At 39.3% G+C, this 12,872-nt stretch overlaps 1 protein-coding gene across 4 annotated transcripts in view; it reads right to left on the minus strand.

Moving 5' to 3' along the window:
• Positions 1-12,872, minus strand: part of mchr2a (melanin concentrating hormone receptor 2a) — a 58,108-nt gene that overhangs the window by 20,355 nt on the left and 24,881 nt on the right. For all 4 annotated transcript variants that reach the window (XM_072549630.1, XM_072549626.1, XM_072549627.1 and 1 more), the window contains 2 exons: positions 12,287-12,494; positions 9,405-9,614 (listed from right to left, as the gene is read on the minus strand). In XM_072549630.1, the coding sequence (XP_072405731.1) occupies positions 9,405-9,614; positions 12,287-12,468 (392 nt within the window). In that variant the 5' untranslated portion in view covers positions 12,469-12,494. The remainder of the gene's footprint in view (positions 1-9,404; positions 9,615-12,286; positions 12,495-12,872) is intronic.

A 12,872-nucleotide genomic window follows, 5' to 3' on the forward strand; every position in this document is an offset into this window, starting at 1 on the left:
ACTTTCATTCTGAGATTATGCCCTCTGGTCCTAGACTCTCACATCTGTAAAGTGTCATCTGTAAAGTTGGCCATAACATCAAAATATATATATATATAATAGATATGAGTCAAGATTAGAGTGGTGCTGGAAAAGCACAGCAGGTCAGGCAGCATCCGAGGAGGCGAAAAATCAACGTTTTGGGAAAAAGCCCTTTGATTTTCTTGCTTCTTGGATGCTGCCTGATCTGCTGAGCTTTTCCAGCACCACTCTAACCTTGACTCTAATATCCAGCATCTGCAGTACCCACTTCTGCCTTATGGATATATGACACTTAGGGAAGGACAGCGAAGGAAAGGTGGGGAGATTGTTGTGTTATTTAATTAATTTATTATGGCCATCAAGCCACTCAAGGGCAATTCGGATGGGCAACAAATGCTGGTCTTGTCAGCAACACCCAAACTACATGTAAGAATAGAAAACAGGTATTAGCACAACAGAGAAGGATGACCTAAGCTCAGGAAACCAGGATGTCGAAGTGGTTTGGGTAGAGATTAGAAATGATAATGACAAGAAGTCACTTGCAAAACAGGCTCTGTGTCTGCTATCGCATGGGAGGATGGAGAATAAGAAAGAAATATTAGAGCTTGTCAGAAAGAAATGACAAAATCAAGGGAGGTTTTGATCTGCATATAGATTGGAAAAATTAGATGGGCAAAAATAGCCTAAATGTGATGTAATTGGCATGTTTTGGGATAATTATTTTAGAACACCACATTCTGGAGTCAAAAGGAGAGCAGGCTGTACTCGACATGATATTGTGCAATGAGGTGGGACTAATTAATAACCTCCTAGTGATGGCATTGCTAGATAGTATCAATCACAATATAATTGAATTTTACATTCACTTTGAAGGAGTGAAGAGTACATCAAGGATTAGCATATTAAACTTATTAAACAAGGACAATTATAAGGGCACAAAAGCAGAACTAGCTAAAGTGAAGTGAACTGGCAAATTGGGTTAAGGGATAGGTGAACAGTGATGCAGTTGTAACCATTTAAGGAGCGATTTCAAAATATGCAAATAGACACCTCACCTCAGGTATTTATCCAGTTCAGTTTTGAATCTACTATTGACACCCTGTCAGGCAATGCATTTTAAATCATAACAACTTGCTATTGCAACATATTTCCCCAATTCCTTTTCGGTTTATACCTAAACCAGTAAAAGGGCGGATGGTGGCCTTGTGCGAACACCATGAGATTAGTAACCCATATAAACCCGGTAAGGGCATGGGCTCAAATCTGACCGTGCTAGCTAGTGGAATTTGAATTCAATTAATAAAATCTGGAACTGAGATTTAGTCAGTAATGGGAGGCATGAAACTATCATCATTGTCATAAAAATCCCATTTGATTTTGCTAATTCCCCTCGGTGAAAGCAAACTGCTGTTCTTATCTGGTCTGGCCTATCTGTAATATCAAACCCTCAACAATGTGGACCCTCTGAAGTGGTCTCGCAAGGCACTCAGTTCAAGACATTTAGGGACGGGCAACAACTGCTGGCCTTGCCAGTGACATCCCACATCCCATGAACAAAAATAAAGAAAACCAAAGAATTCACTTCAGCTGAGGCTGTGAGATTACCATTAATAATTCCAAGCCAGATCTGATACATTCATCGAGTCCATCGTAAGACTCGTGTGGTCAATCAGCACTGCTAACAGATGGAAATGATTGGAAGGAACTTTCCTGTATATACTAATCTATTAAATGATGTACTCATCATAAAAATCACACATGTTTGAACTCGATTTATGTAGCATCCCTTCACTGCTTTAGGATGTTCAGTCATACTTTGCAGACAAGTACTTTTGAAATACAGAAATAAATGGGTAAGTGGTAGACAATGCACATCCAGCAAGTTCCCACAGCTACAATGGAATAATATTAGATCATTTGTAAGATTGATGTGTAGATACTGGCCATAATGCCAAATGTCTTCAAAATATTGTCAAGAGATTATTAATGTTCATCTGAGAGGACAGAGAGGGAGACAGTCTAGTATTTCATTTGAAAGATAGCATCTCTGCTGGTGTTATTTTTTAAATACAGTTTGAGTTTTGATACATAAACTACACGGAGAAAAGGTACAAAGTAAACAAATGCTTAGATTTTCACCAAAATTTCAGGATTATAGCTAAAAGAGAAAAATAGATTAACATTGTTCTGCACATTGTGTGAATTTTTGACCTAACCTTTCTGATGGCACGTTTCTGTAAGAAAGTGCAAGACTGGAGATTCCTCCCTTCAACTAATAACACACTTGAAATTTACCTTTGTCCTTCAACTGCATTCAATAATGCTTTTTGCTTTTCACTGATTATCAAAATTCAAGTTTTAGATTTCCCTTCAAAATATTCAGTTCAATTGATACATAATTCAGTATATCAACCGATAATTATAGCATGAGAGCAGTCCTTTTTATACAATATTGATGATACTTATATACATAAAAAGACAAAAAAATGTTAAGGAAATAGAACAGTTTGATCCCCTATTAATTATTTTCATTGAACCACTCATCTTAGGTCAATACCATTAAGCCGTTTTCTCAAGGAGCTGACATGTAAATTGATCTAGTGAAATGTAAGTCAATAGTTCATGCTCTGAATATATCATTGAAAGAATCTAACAGACCATGAATAAAGTGTCTTTGTATGTTGAAGAGTAATGTCAGTATTGATATCTGTCATCTTTAACGTGAATGAGTTTTAGATTAATAATGTTATTTAATGTAAACATATGTAACTTCTGGGCCTTAGGGCTGCACAGTGTAATACATCTAGTGTCAAAAGTGTATGCAGTGAGTCTAGTGCTCAATCATTGACAGTGACTTACACACACACACACATTCCCGATGATAACATTACTATCAGGGCTGAGTATGCTTACAGAAAAATGGATGACACGAGTTCTGAGGAGAGTATTCTGTGAGCTGTTCAGGAGAGTAGGTTATTATCCCAGATGATGGGAACCTAGTCACAATCTGGTGCTGATGGTAACTGTTCACTATTTACATCCACAGGTTGGGTAGTTTTGAAATAACACCTTGGATTTTATGAATCCTTATTTCCATTCCACAAATTTGTGTATTTAGAGAACAAGCCAGGAATTCTTGTATGAAGGTCAGCAGGCCATGCAGGATTTTCTGCCATTTAATTTTAATTTTAAAGAGCAGAATATCCTGTGAGATATTGATCTCCATTGGCTGAATTCTTGACTGATATACAATGCTCAGTGCAAAGAGTTCAAAATTGGAAAGTTTATCAGTATTTGAGCACTTCAGGAGAATAAATGAAAAAAGTCATTCTGTATGCATTAGATAATCTTCAATAATCCATTGTGAAGCTTCATGCTCTGCTCGTGGCAGACTCCACAATAACATCGCATTACAGAGTCATAGAGTCATAGAAATGCCCAGCAGGGAAACAGGCCTGTTGGTCTAACACATCCATATTGACCAGATAATAAATAAATCAAGTTCCAATTGACAGCATTTGGCCCCAACCTCTCTGAACCCTTTCTATTCGGATACCCATCCAGACGCCTTTTAAATGTTGGAATTGAACCAGCCTCCACCACTTCCTTTGGCTGCTCATTCCATACATGCACCACCTCTCTGTATGAAAAAGTTGCCCCTTTGGTCCCTCTCACCTTAAACCTAAAGCCTCTAGTTTTGGCTTCTCCCACTCTGGGGAAAAAGACCTTGTCTGTTTACCTTATCCATGCCCTTCATGAATTTATAAACCTTTATAAGGTCACCGCTCAGCCTCCAACACTCCAGGGAAAATAGCCCCAGTTCTATTCAGCCTCTCCCTAAAATTCAAACACCCCAGCTTTGGCAACATCTTTGCCAATCTTTTCTGATCCCTTTCAAGTTTCACAACATCTTTCCAAGAGCAGGGACACCAGAATTGCATGCAATATTCCAATAACAGCCTAATCAAGGTCCTGTATATCTACAGCATGACCTCCCAATTCTATACACAATGCACTGACCAACAAAGGCAAGCATACATTGTTCTATACCTTGTTCTATGTTCTATATGGACACCTTTCTTCACTATCCTATTTACCTGTGACTCCACTTTCAAGGAGCTATGAACCTGTGCTCCAAGGTCTCTTTGTTCAGCAACACTCCCTAGGACCTTACCATCAAGTGTACAAGTCCTGTCCTGATTTGCCTTTACAAAATGCTACACTTCACATTTATCTAAATTAAACTCCATCTGTCACTGCAAGATCCCATTGTACTTTGAGGTAACCTTCTTTGCTGTCCACCACACCTCCAATTTTGGTGTCATCTGTTACTAACCATACCTCTATGTTCACATCAAAATAATTAAAATAAATTATGAATAGCAGTGGACCCAACACTGATCCTTGTGGAACACTGCTCGTCACAGGCCACCAGTCTAAAAAGCAAACCTCCACCTCCACCCAACCTTTGAGCCAGTTCCGTATCCAAATAGCTCTTTCTCACTGTGTTCCATGAGACCTAACCTTGATAACTGGTCTACCATGGGGAGCCTTGTCAAACGCCTTACTGAAGTCCATATAGATCATGTCCACCGCTCTGCCCTCATCAATCCTCTTCATTACTTCTTAAAAAAAACTCAATCAAGTTCACAAGACACAATTTCCCACACACAAAGCCATTGTCACAAGCAATGTTTACAGACAATGGAAAGTAAAATGGAACCATTCACATTGAAATAGAAATAAAAACCAGCAATATCTAAAAGTTGCTAATATTGCATCTTTTGTCCCAACAGCAACTTACATTTCCAACATCACCGATACACTCACAAAAGAAGTTCCAAAGCTCGAAGTGGAAATGAAGTGGCAAAATATTTGCCAACATAAACTTACATCAGCTCACATTGAATTACTTAAAATTTAGTACTAATGGTTGCGAATCTTCTCAGATCAAATGGATCAGTTGGAGAAACAGTTAGAAGCAATGAGGAACTTGCAACAACAACAGTATGTGATGGATGGGAGTTATAGGAAGGGGGGAAAGTCTCAGGTACAATCACAATTTAAGAGAGGTAGGCAGCTAGTGCAGGAGTCTTTTGTGGATATACCCATTTCAAACAAGTATGCTGTTTTGGAAAACGTAGGGGGTGGTGGTTTCTCAGGGTAACGTAGCATGAACAGCCAAGTTTCTGGTATTGAGACTGGCTCTAATGCAATGAAGGGTACGTCAGGTTCCAAGAGATAAATTACATTAGGGGATTCTCTAGTCCGAGGTACAGGCAGATGTTTCAGTTACCAGCAGCGATAAAGCAAACTGATGTATTGCTTCCCTGGTGCCAGGATCAAGGATGTCTCAGAGAGGGTGCAGAATGTTCTCACGGGGGAGAGGGGCCAGCAAGAGGTCATTGTCCACATTGGAACCAATGAGATAGCAAGGGAAAAGGTTGAGATTCTGAAGGGATATTACAGAAAGTTAGGTAGGAATTTAAAAAGGAGGTCCTCAAGAGTAGTTATATCTGGATTACTCGCGGTGCTACGAGCTAGTGAGAGCAGGAATAGGAGGATAGAGCAGATGAATGCATGGCTGAGGAGCTGGGTGTATGGTATATTTGGATCATTGGAATCTCTTTTGGGGTAGAAGTGACCTGTACAAGAAGGACGGATTGCACCTAAATAGGAACAGGACTAATATGCTTGTAGGGAAATTTACTAGAGCTGCTTAGGAGGATTTAAACTAGTAAGGTGGGGGAGTGGGACCCAGGTAGGTAGTGAGGAAAGAGATCCATTTGAGGACTGGTACAGTTGAGAACAGAAGCGAGTCAAACAGTCAGGGCAGGCAGGGACAAGATAGGACTAATAAATTAAACTGCATTTATTTCAATGCAAAGGGCCTAACAGGGAAGGCAGATGAACTCAGGGCAAGGTTAGGAACATGGGACTGGGATATCATAGCAATTACAGAAACATGGCTCAGGGATGGGCAGGGCTGGCAGCTTAATGTTCCAGGATACAAATGCTAGGAAGGATAGAAAGGGAGGCAAGAGAGGAGGGGAAGTGGCATTTTCGATAAGGGATAGCATTACAGCTGTGCTGAGGGAGGATATTCCCAGAAATACATCCAGGAAAGTTATTTGGGTGGAACTGAGAAATAAGAAAGGGTTGATCACCTTATTGGGATTGTATTATAGACCCCCTAATAGTCAGAGGGAAATTGAGAAACAAACTTGTAAGGAGATCTCAGCTATCCGTAAGAATAATAGGGTAGTTAAGGTAGGGGATTTTAACTTTCCAGACATCGACTGGGACTGTCATAGTGTTAAGGGTTTAGATGGAGAGGAATTTGCTAAGTGTGTACAAAAAAGTTTTCTGATTCAGTATGTGGGTGTACCTACTCGAGAAGGTGCAAAACTTAACCTACTCTTGGGAAATAAGGCAGTGCAGGTGACTAAGGTGTCAGTGGGGGAGCACTTTGGGGGCAGCGACCATAATTCTATTAGATTTAAAATAGTGATGGGAAAGGATAGACCAGATCTAAAAGTTGAAATTCTAAATTGGAGAAAGGCCAATTTTGATGGTATTAGGCAAGAACTTTCGAAAGCTGATTGGGGGCAGATGTTCGCAGGTAAAGGGATGGCTGGAAAATGGGAAGCCTTCAGAAATGAGATAACAAGAATCCAGAGAAAGCATATTCCTGTCAGGGTGAAAAGAAACACTGGTAGGTATAGGGAATGCTGGATGACCAAAGAAATTGGCGATTTGGTTACGAAAAAGAAGGAAGCATATGTAAGGTATAGACAGGATAGATCGAGTGATGGTAAACCAGTGAGCCTGACGTCGATGGTGGGCAAGTTGTTGGAGGGAATCCTGAGGGACAGGATGTCCATGTATTTGGAAAGGCAAGGACCATGGGAGACTAGTTTAGCAAGGTAAGATCTCACGGAATACAGGGAGAACTAGCCATTTGGATACAGAACTGACTCAAAGATAGAAGACAGAGGGTGGAGGTGGAGGGTTGTTTTTCAGACTGGAGGCCTGTGACCAGTGGAGTGCCACAAGGATCGGTGCTGGGCCCTCTACTTTTTGTCATTTACATAAATGATTTGGATGCGAGCAAAAGAGTTACAGTTAGTAAGTTTGCAGATGACACCAAAATTGGAGGTGTAGTGAATAGCAAAGAGGATTACCTCAGATTCAACAGGATCTTGACCAGATGGGCCAATGGGCTGAGAAGTGGCAGGTGGAGTTTAATTCAGATAAATGTGAGGTGCTGCACTTTGGGAAAGCAAATCTTAGCAGGACTTATACACTTAATGGTAAGGTCCTAGGGAGTGTTGCTGAACAAAGACACCTTAGAGTGCAGGTTCATAGCTCCTTGAAAGTGGAATCGCAGATAAATAGGATAGTGAAGAAGGTGTTTGGCATGCTTTTTTAAAATTGGTCAGAGTATTGAGTACAGAAGTTCATGTTGCGGTTGTACAGGGCATTGGTTTGGCCACTGTTGGAATATTGCATGCAATTCTGGACTCCTTCCTTTCAGAAAGATGTTGTGAATCTCAAAAGAGTTCAGAAAAGATTTACAAGGATGTTGCCAGGGTTGGAGGATTCGAACTATAGGGAGAGGCTGGGGGTATTTTCCCTTGAGTGTCGGAGACTGAGGGGTGACCTTATAGAGGTTTACAAAATTATGAGGGGCATGGACAGGGTAAATAGACAAAGTCTTTTCCCTGGGGTTGAGGAGTCCAGAGCTAGAGGGCATAGGTTTAGGGTGAGAGGGGAAAGATACAAAAGAGACCTAAGGGGCAAGTTTTTCACACAAAGGGTGGTTCGGGTATGGAACGAGCTGTCAAAGGAAGTGGTGCAGGCTGGTACAATTGTAACATTAAAAAGGCATTTGGATGGGTATATGAATAGGAAGGGTTTGGAGGGATATGAGACGGGTGCTGGCAGGTGGGACTAGATTGGGTTGGGATATCTGGTCGACATGGACGGGTTGGACTGAAGGGTCTGTTTCCATGCTGTACATCTCTATGACTCTATGACTCTGTAACGCTGAAGTGGCTTAATAACAAAACAAGAAAGTATATTTTACGACTGTCCTGTGTTGCCATAAATAATGAAGTAATCACAGGGTCACCATTATTACACTGAAGTGATCCAAGGAAAATTGTAGAGAAGAAATAGGAAGAAATGGAAAAATATTTTATTAATTTGGAAGGAGTAATTTATCTTTGGCACAGGTATAAAAAGTGTCCCAGAGGCATCAATGGAAAGTCAAATTCAGCAGGGTGTACGTATGCAACAACTATCTGCCAATAGTTTTCTGAGCTTGACAGGGTTAAGTTTTTACCTCAAAATTCTCCAGGCAGGAACTTCCTTTGGTACTTTAAGTGTTTGATTAAATTCTACGGGCTAAAGATACATGATAGTGTTTTTCCTTTTATCTTCTCACAGGTACTGCATTGTTAAACCATCACCTTTTTAATCATAAGCTCTGTATCGACTCAATTTTTCTTGTACTGTATTCTGTGTGCTTACGAAGACATATTCTATGGTTAAAGCATATCCTGTGAACATAGATTGGTCATTATATTTATAGCTTGAGGGCTCCTGTCATACTTGATTATTTGACACAGATAACTCAAATATTGGAGTGATCTTCTATCATATTTAGAAAGTGGGGCATCTTGTGATATGGACATTTCATTGAATTGACTGATGCACATCTGACTCTTAAATTCCCAGCTGTGAGACCCGACTGAGTTCTCAGCATTTGCTTCCCATGTTTTAACACTCACAATTAGATAGGTAAGTACAAGATGAGGAGTGGGTATGTGATTGAAGCTTGTATTGATTGATCTGGAGTCGTGAGTTCAAATCTCAACACAGTAGCTGAGAAATTCAAACAAAGTTAATGAAATAAATCTAGAATTAAAAAAACTATTAACAATAATGTTAAAAATCACACAACACCAGGTTAGAGTCCAACAGGTTTAATTGGAAGCACTAGCTTACGGAGCACCATTCCTTCATCAGGTGATTGTCTCCAAATCATTAAAAATAATGGTAGCCATTAAGTAACTGCATTCTCATTAAAAAGTGCACATGTTTTACTCATAATCTTGAGAAAAGGAAATATTTCCTTCATTGTTCTGGCCTATATGTAATTCCCAACCCACAACAAAGTGCATGACTCTCAATTGTCATTTGAAACGGCTGAGCAAGCCACTGAATCGTATTCAATTAGGCAACTGGCAAAAAAACTAAAATTGTTGGCCTTAATTGTCAAGTGTGTCCACATCACATGCATGAATTAATTTTTAAAAAGAGTTATTTTTGATTAATTTAAAGATCTGTTAACTTTGCAAATTTGTTCTCTTGCTTACCTGTCCAGACTCATAGCAGTCATAATTGCACAACACGAAAACTGGTTGCAACTGTCTAGTGATGTGATAGTGGTGCAGAGAGTACTGCCAAACACCCACTTGCCTCCTTGTGCCCACTGATGAATCAGAAATGGCATTCCAATAATATGAACCAAATCTGCCACAGCTAGGTTACAAATATAAATATCTGGAATGGTCTTCCGCACTGATCTGAAACAAATCCAAATGTAATTCAGTCAGAGTTGATATTATTGCCCAGTAAGTTAAATATACTTGGTGCCTCATGAGAGATACTTCATGCTGTTTAATGATGGGTTTATTCAAGCAATGGGTTCAGTAAAGGAGACTACAGTGTGATGACAACAATATGTATTGCTCAATTATAACCACATGTCCTGTTAATTCTAACATTTACTAAGGGTAATTTATTAGGTATATATTTATTTTAAGAATAAGACCTTATTTTAAGGACTCTGTATTTTTATCAAAGTATATAATTCATGTAATTTTAGTGTAATATCTGTGATAATTTTCTGACATAACACTCCAAGCAAGGAATCTGTCCTGAACAAACTGCAAATTGAAAGTTTGGATGTTCATGGGGCATGGATTTGCAACCATAAAGATAATGGTTGGATGAGGAATCCCAGCGACTATGGCTCCAAACCTACCAACTACCTACTTCATGCAGGTATATTCAAGTGAGTGAGAAAGCATTAGGCTTCATATTTTCCATCATTTGCCTCAATGCATCAGAGGGCACTTTGAATGATTTATGTTCCCAGTGTGCAACATAGATGGGGAGTTTATAAATTAAAAACGATGTCCCTAACTTCCATTGGACTATGGGCAGTGTAGTCAATTGTAGGATAATTGATTGAACTCAAATTAGTCTCAATTTTATTAAATTGGTAAAAAGAAATACATAGTCCTTTGGCAGCTACAAGAGCATCAGGCCACTTATGAGCTGCTTCGCAATGCTGAGTCATTTTAGATGATGTCTTTAAACTAGGAAGTTGTCAAAAATCTAAGTCACTCTTGTGAAGAGCAATCAGATAAAACTGATACCAAGTTAGAGAAGGGCTTATTATCAGGGGTGATTGAAACCTCGACCAAAAAGGCAGGTTTGAAGCTTGGTCATAAAGAAGGGTAAGGAGTAGGTCAGACAGAAAAGGAACTCCAGAATTTAGGATCTAGATGCCTGGAAGTATGACCATCAATAGTGGGGTGAAAAAAATGGAGAAGATGTGCATGTGCAGAGGTCATGAACAACTTATGATCAGGCAGAAAGTGAATCTATTGGGAGCAGATTTATGAACACAAAGTGACAGGTTAATGCAATTATGCAGATTAGGATGTGTGTAATAGTGCTCATGGTATTAGGTAAAACTCTTTACTAACTTTGCATATGTGAATATGTGAAGCTAGGTGGCCCTGGTGGAACTCAAACTGAGCAGGAAAGCATGAATAGGTGCTGCCTGATAGCAGTGTTGATGGCACCTCCCATCATTTTACTGATAATCAAGAATATTCTGAAGGGGTGACAATGGACTGGGTTGGATTTGTTTTGCTTTTCATGTATAGGGCATACTGGGGCAAATTTCCACATTGTTAGGTAGGTGCCAGTGTTGCAGATGATGTGTTCTGGATTTCAGGTCTTCAGGACAATTGCCAGAATATTGTCAGGATCCATAATCTTTTCAGTATTCAGTGACTCTAAGGTTTTCTTGATAACATGTGGAATGAAAATGGTTGGTTGAATTTTGGCATATATGACACTGGAGAGCTCTGGAATAGTATGAGATGAATTATTCACTCAACACTTCAAGTTAAATGTTGTTGTTAATGCATTAGCCTTAACTTTTGCGCTGATGTGCTGGGCTCCCCCATGACTGAGTATAAGAATATTTGAAGAACGGCCTCCACAAGTGAGTTGTTTAATTATCCATGACCATTCAAGACTAGATACAGCAGGACTGCAGATTTTAGATCTGATCCATTAGTAGTGGCATTACTTAGTCTATCACTTGATGCCTATGCTGTTTACCACAGTAATAAATCTGTTTAGTTGCTATTGTCATCTCAGTTTTCTGTATGCCTGGTGCAGCTCTTGGCCTGCCCTCCTGCACTCTTCATTGAATCCTATTTCTCTTTTCACCACCTCTCCCAACACCTCAAAGAACAGGAAAATTCCACTGCATATTCAGTTCTTCTTGGAGCAAGAGATGTTCTCTGACCCACTGTGATCTCCAGCATTTGCTGTTTTCAGTTCAGTTCTTCTTGGAACTGCTTGTTGTTCCAGCATTGACCACTATGGTGTTCTGGCATTGCTGAGACTAAAATATAGCCAGCCAATCAGATTGGTCAGATTGTGTACAGAATGTTCTGTGCCTGAGAGTGGAAGTCACATTCTAACTTTATTAAACTAACTATTAGAGTTTGCAAGGCGCTGACTGACTTGTGACTGTCTGAAGGTTGACGAATACATCCTTCCTTTACAATTCACCTTTAATAAATGCCTAATGATTTTTTATAGCACAAAATCACCAATATCTAAGGATCAGTCGAACATTTGCCAATTAATACTGATTTTTCAGTGTCTTATTTTACTTTTGATTTTAATACAGGTTTATTTAGAATGTTTAAGTCAGACTTATTTACCTGCTTTGGAATGCCTGCACCAATAATTGTTCCTTATCTTTGTACAACTTGACAGCAGAAGAATGCAAGTGTTTACCAGATAGATTTCTGTGTTATTCTAAAAGCTTATGACTCAAAATAATACCTTGCTTCAACTAAAATATTAGCATTAATATTCAATAATTCTGTATGCTTCTGATACAATCTGAATACCAGTAGCTTTCAGTTTTGTTTCTCTGTACCTGGTAATGGTAATGAGGATGAGAATATTTCCGACCAATCCTGTGGAACAGATAACACCAATGAAAGAAGGAAGGAGTATTGATTCTACCATATCAAACATATGATAATGAGCGGTGAAGGACTCATTTATCCAATCAGATTCATTGTGCCAGGTCCAACATAGTGTCTGAGATCCATTCATTGTCTGTATGGTTTTGATTCTTGCTCCTGCAATGAGAACAAAAATAGCACTATAATTAAGAGTAGGTATTCTAGTTAGAAAGGATCATAGAATCAATAGAATTCCCTAGATTGTGGAATCAGGCCATTCGGCCCATTGAATCTACACCACCCCACTGAAGAACTTTCTACCTAGTATCATCCTCCCACTCTATTCCTGAATCCTGTGCTTCCTATGGATAATCCATCTAACCTCTATATTCCTGGACACTATCAGAGGGTTTGTAACTTATAAGGGTCATGTCAATGCTGATATTATCGTTGGATATTATTTTTTTCTCACGCTCACCCAACAGCTTCTTCTTATTGAGTCTCAGTCCATTGGGGCATCATATTTGAAATTGTTATCACTATAATTATACTCCT

The sequence above is a fragment of the Chiloscyllium punctatum genome, chromosome 3 (assembly GCF_047496795.1).
Source record: "Chiloscyllium punctatum isolate Juve2018m chromosome 3, sChiPun1.3, whole genome shotgun sequence".
Lineage (NCBI taxonomy): Eukaryota > Metazoa > Chordata > Chondrichthyes > Orectolobiformes > Hemiscylliidae > Chiloscyllium > Chiloscyllium punctatum.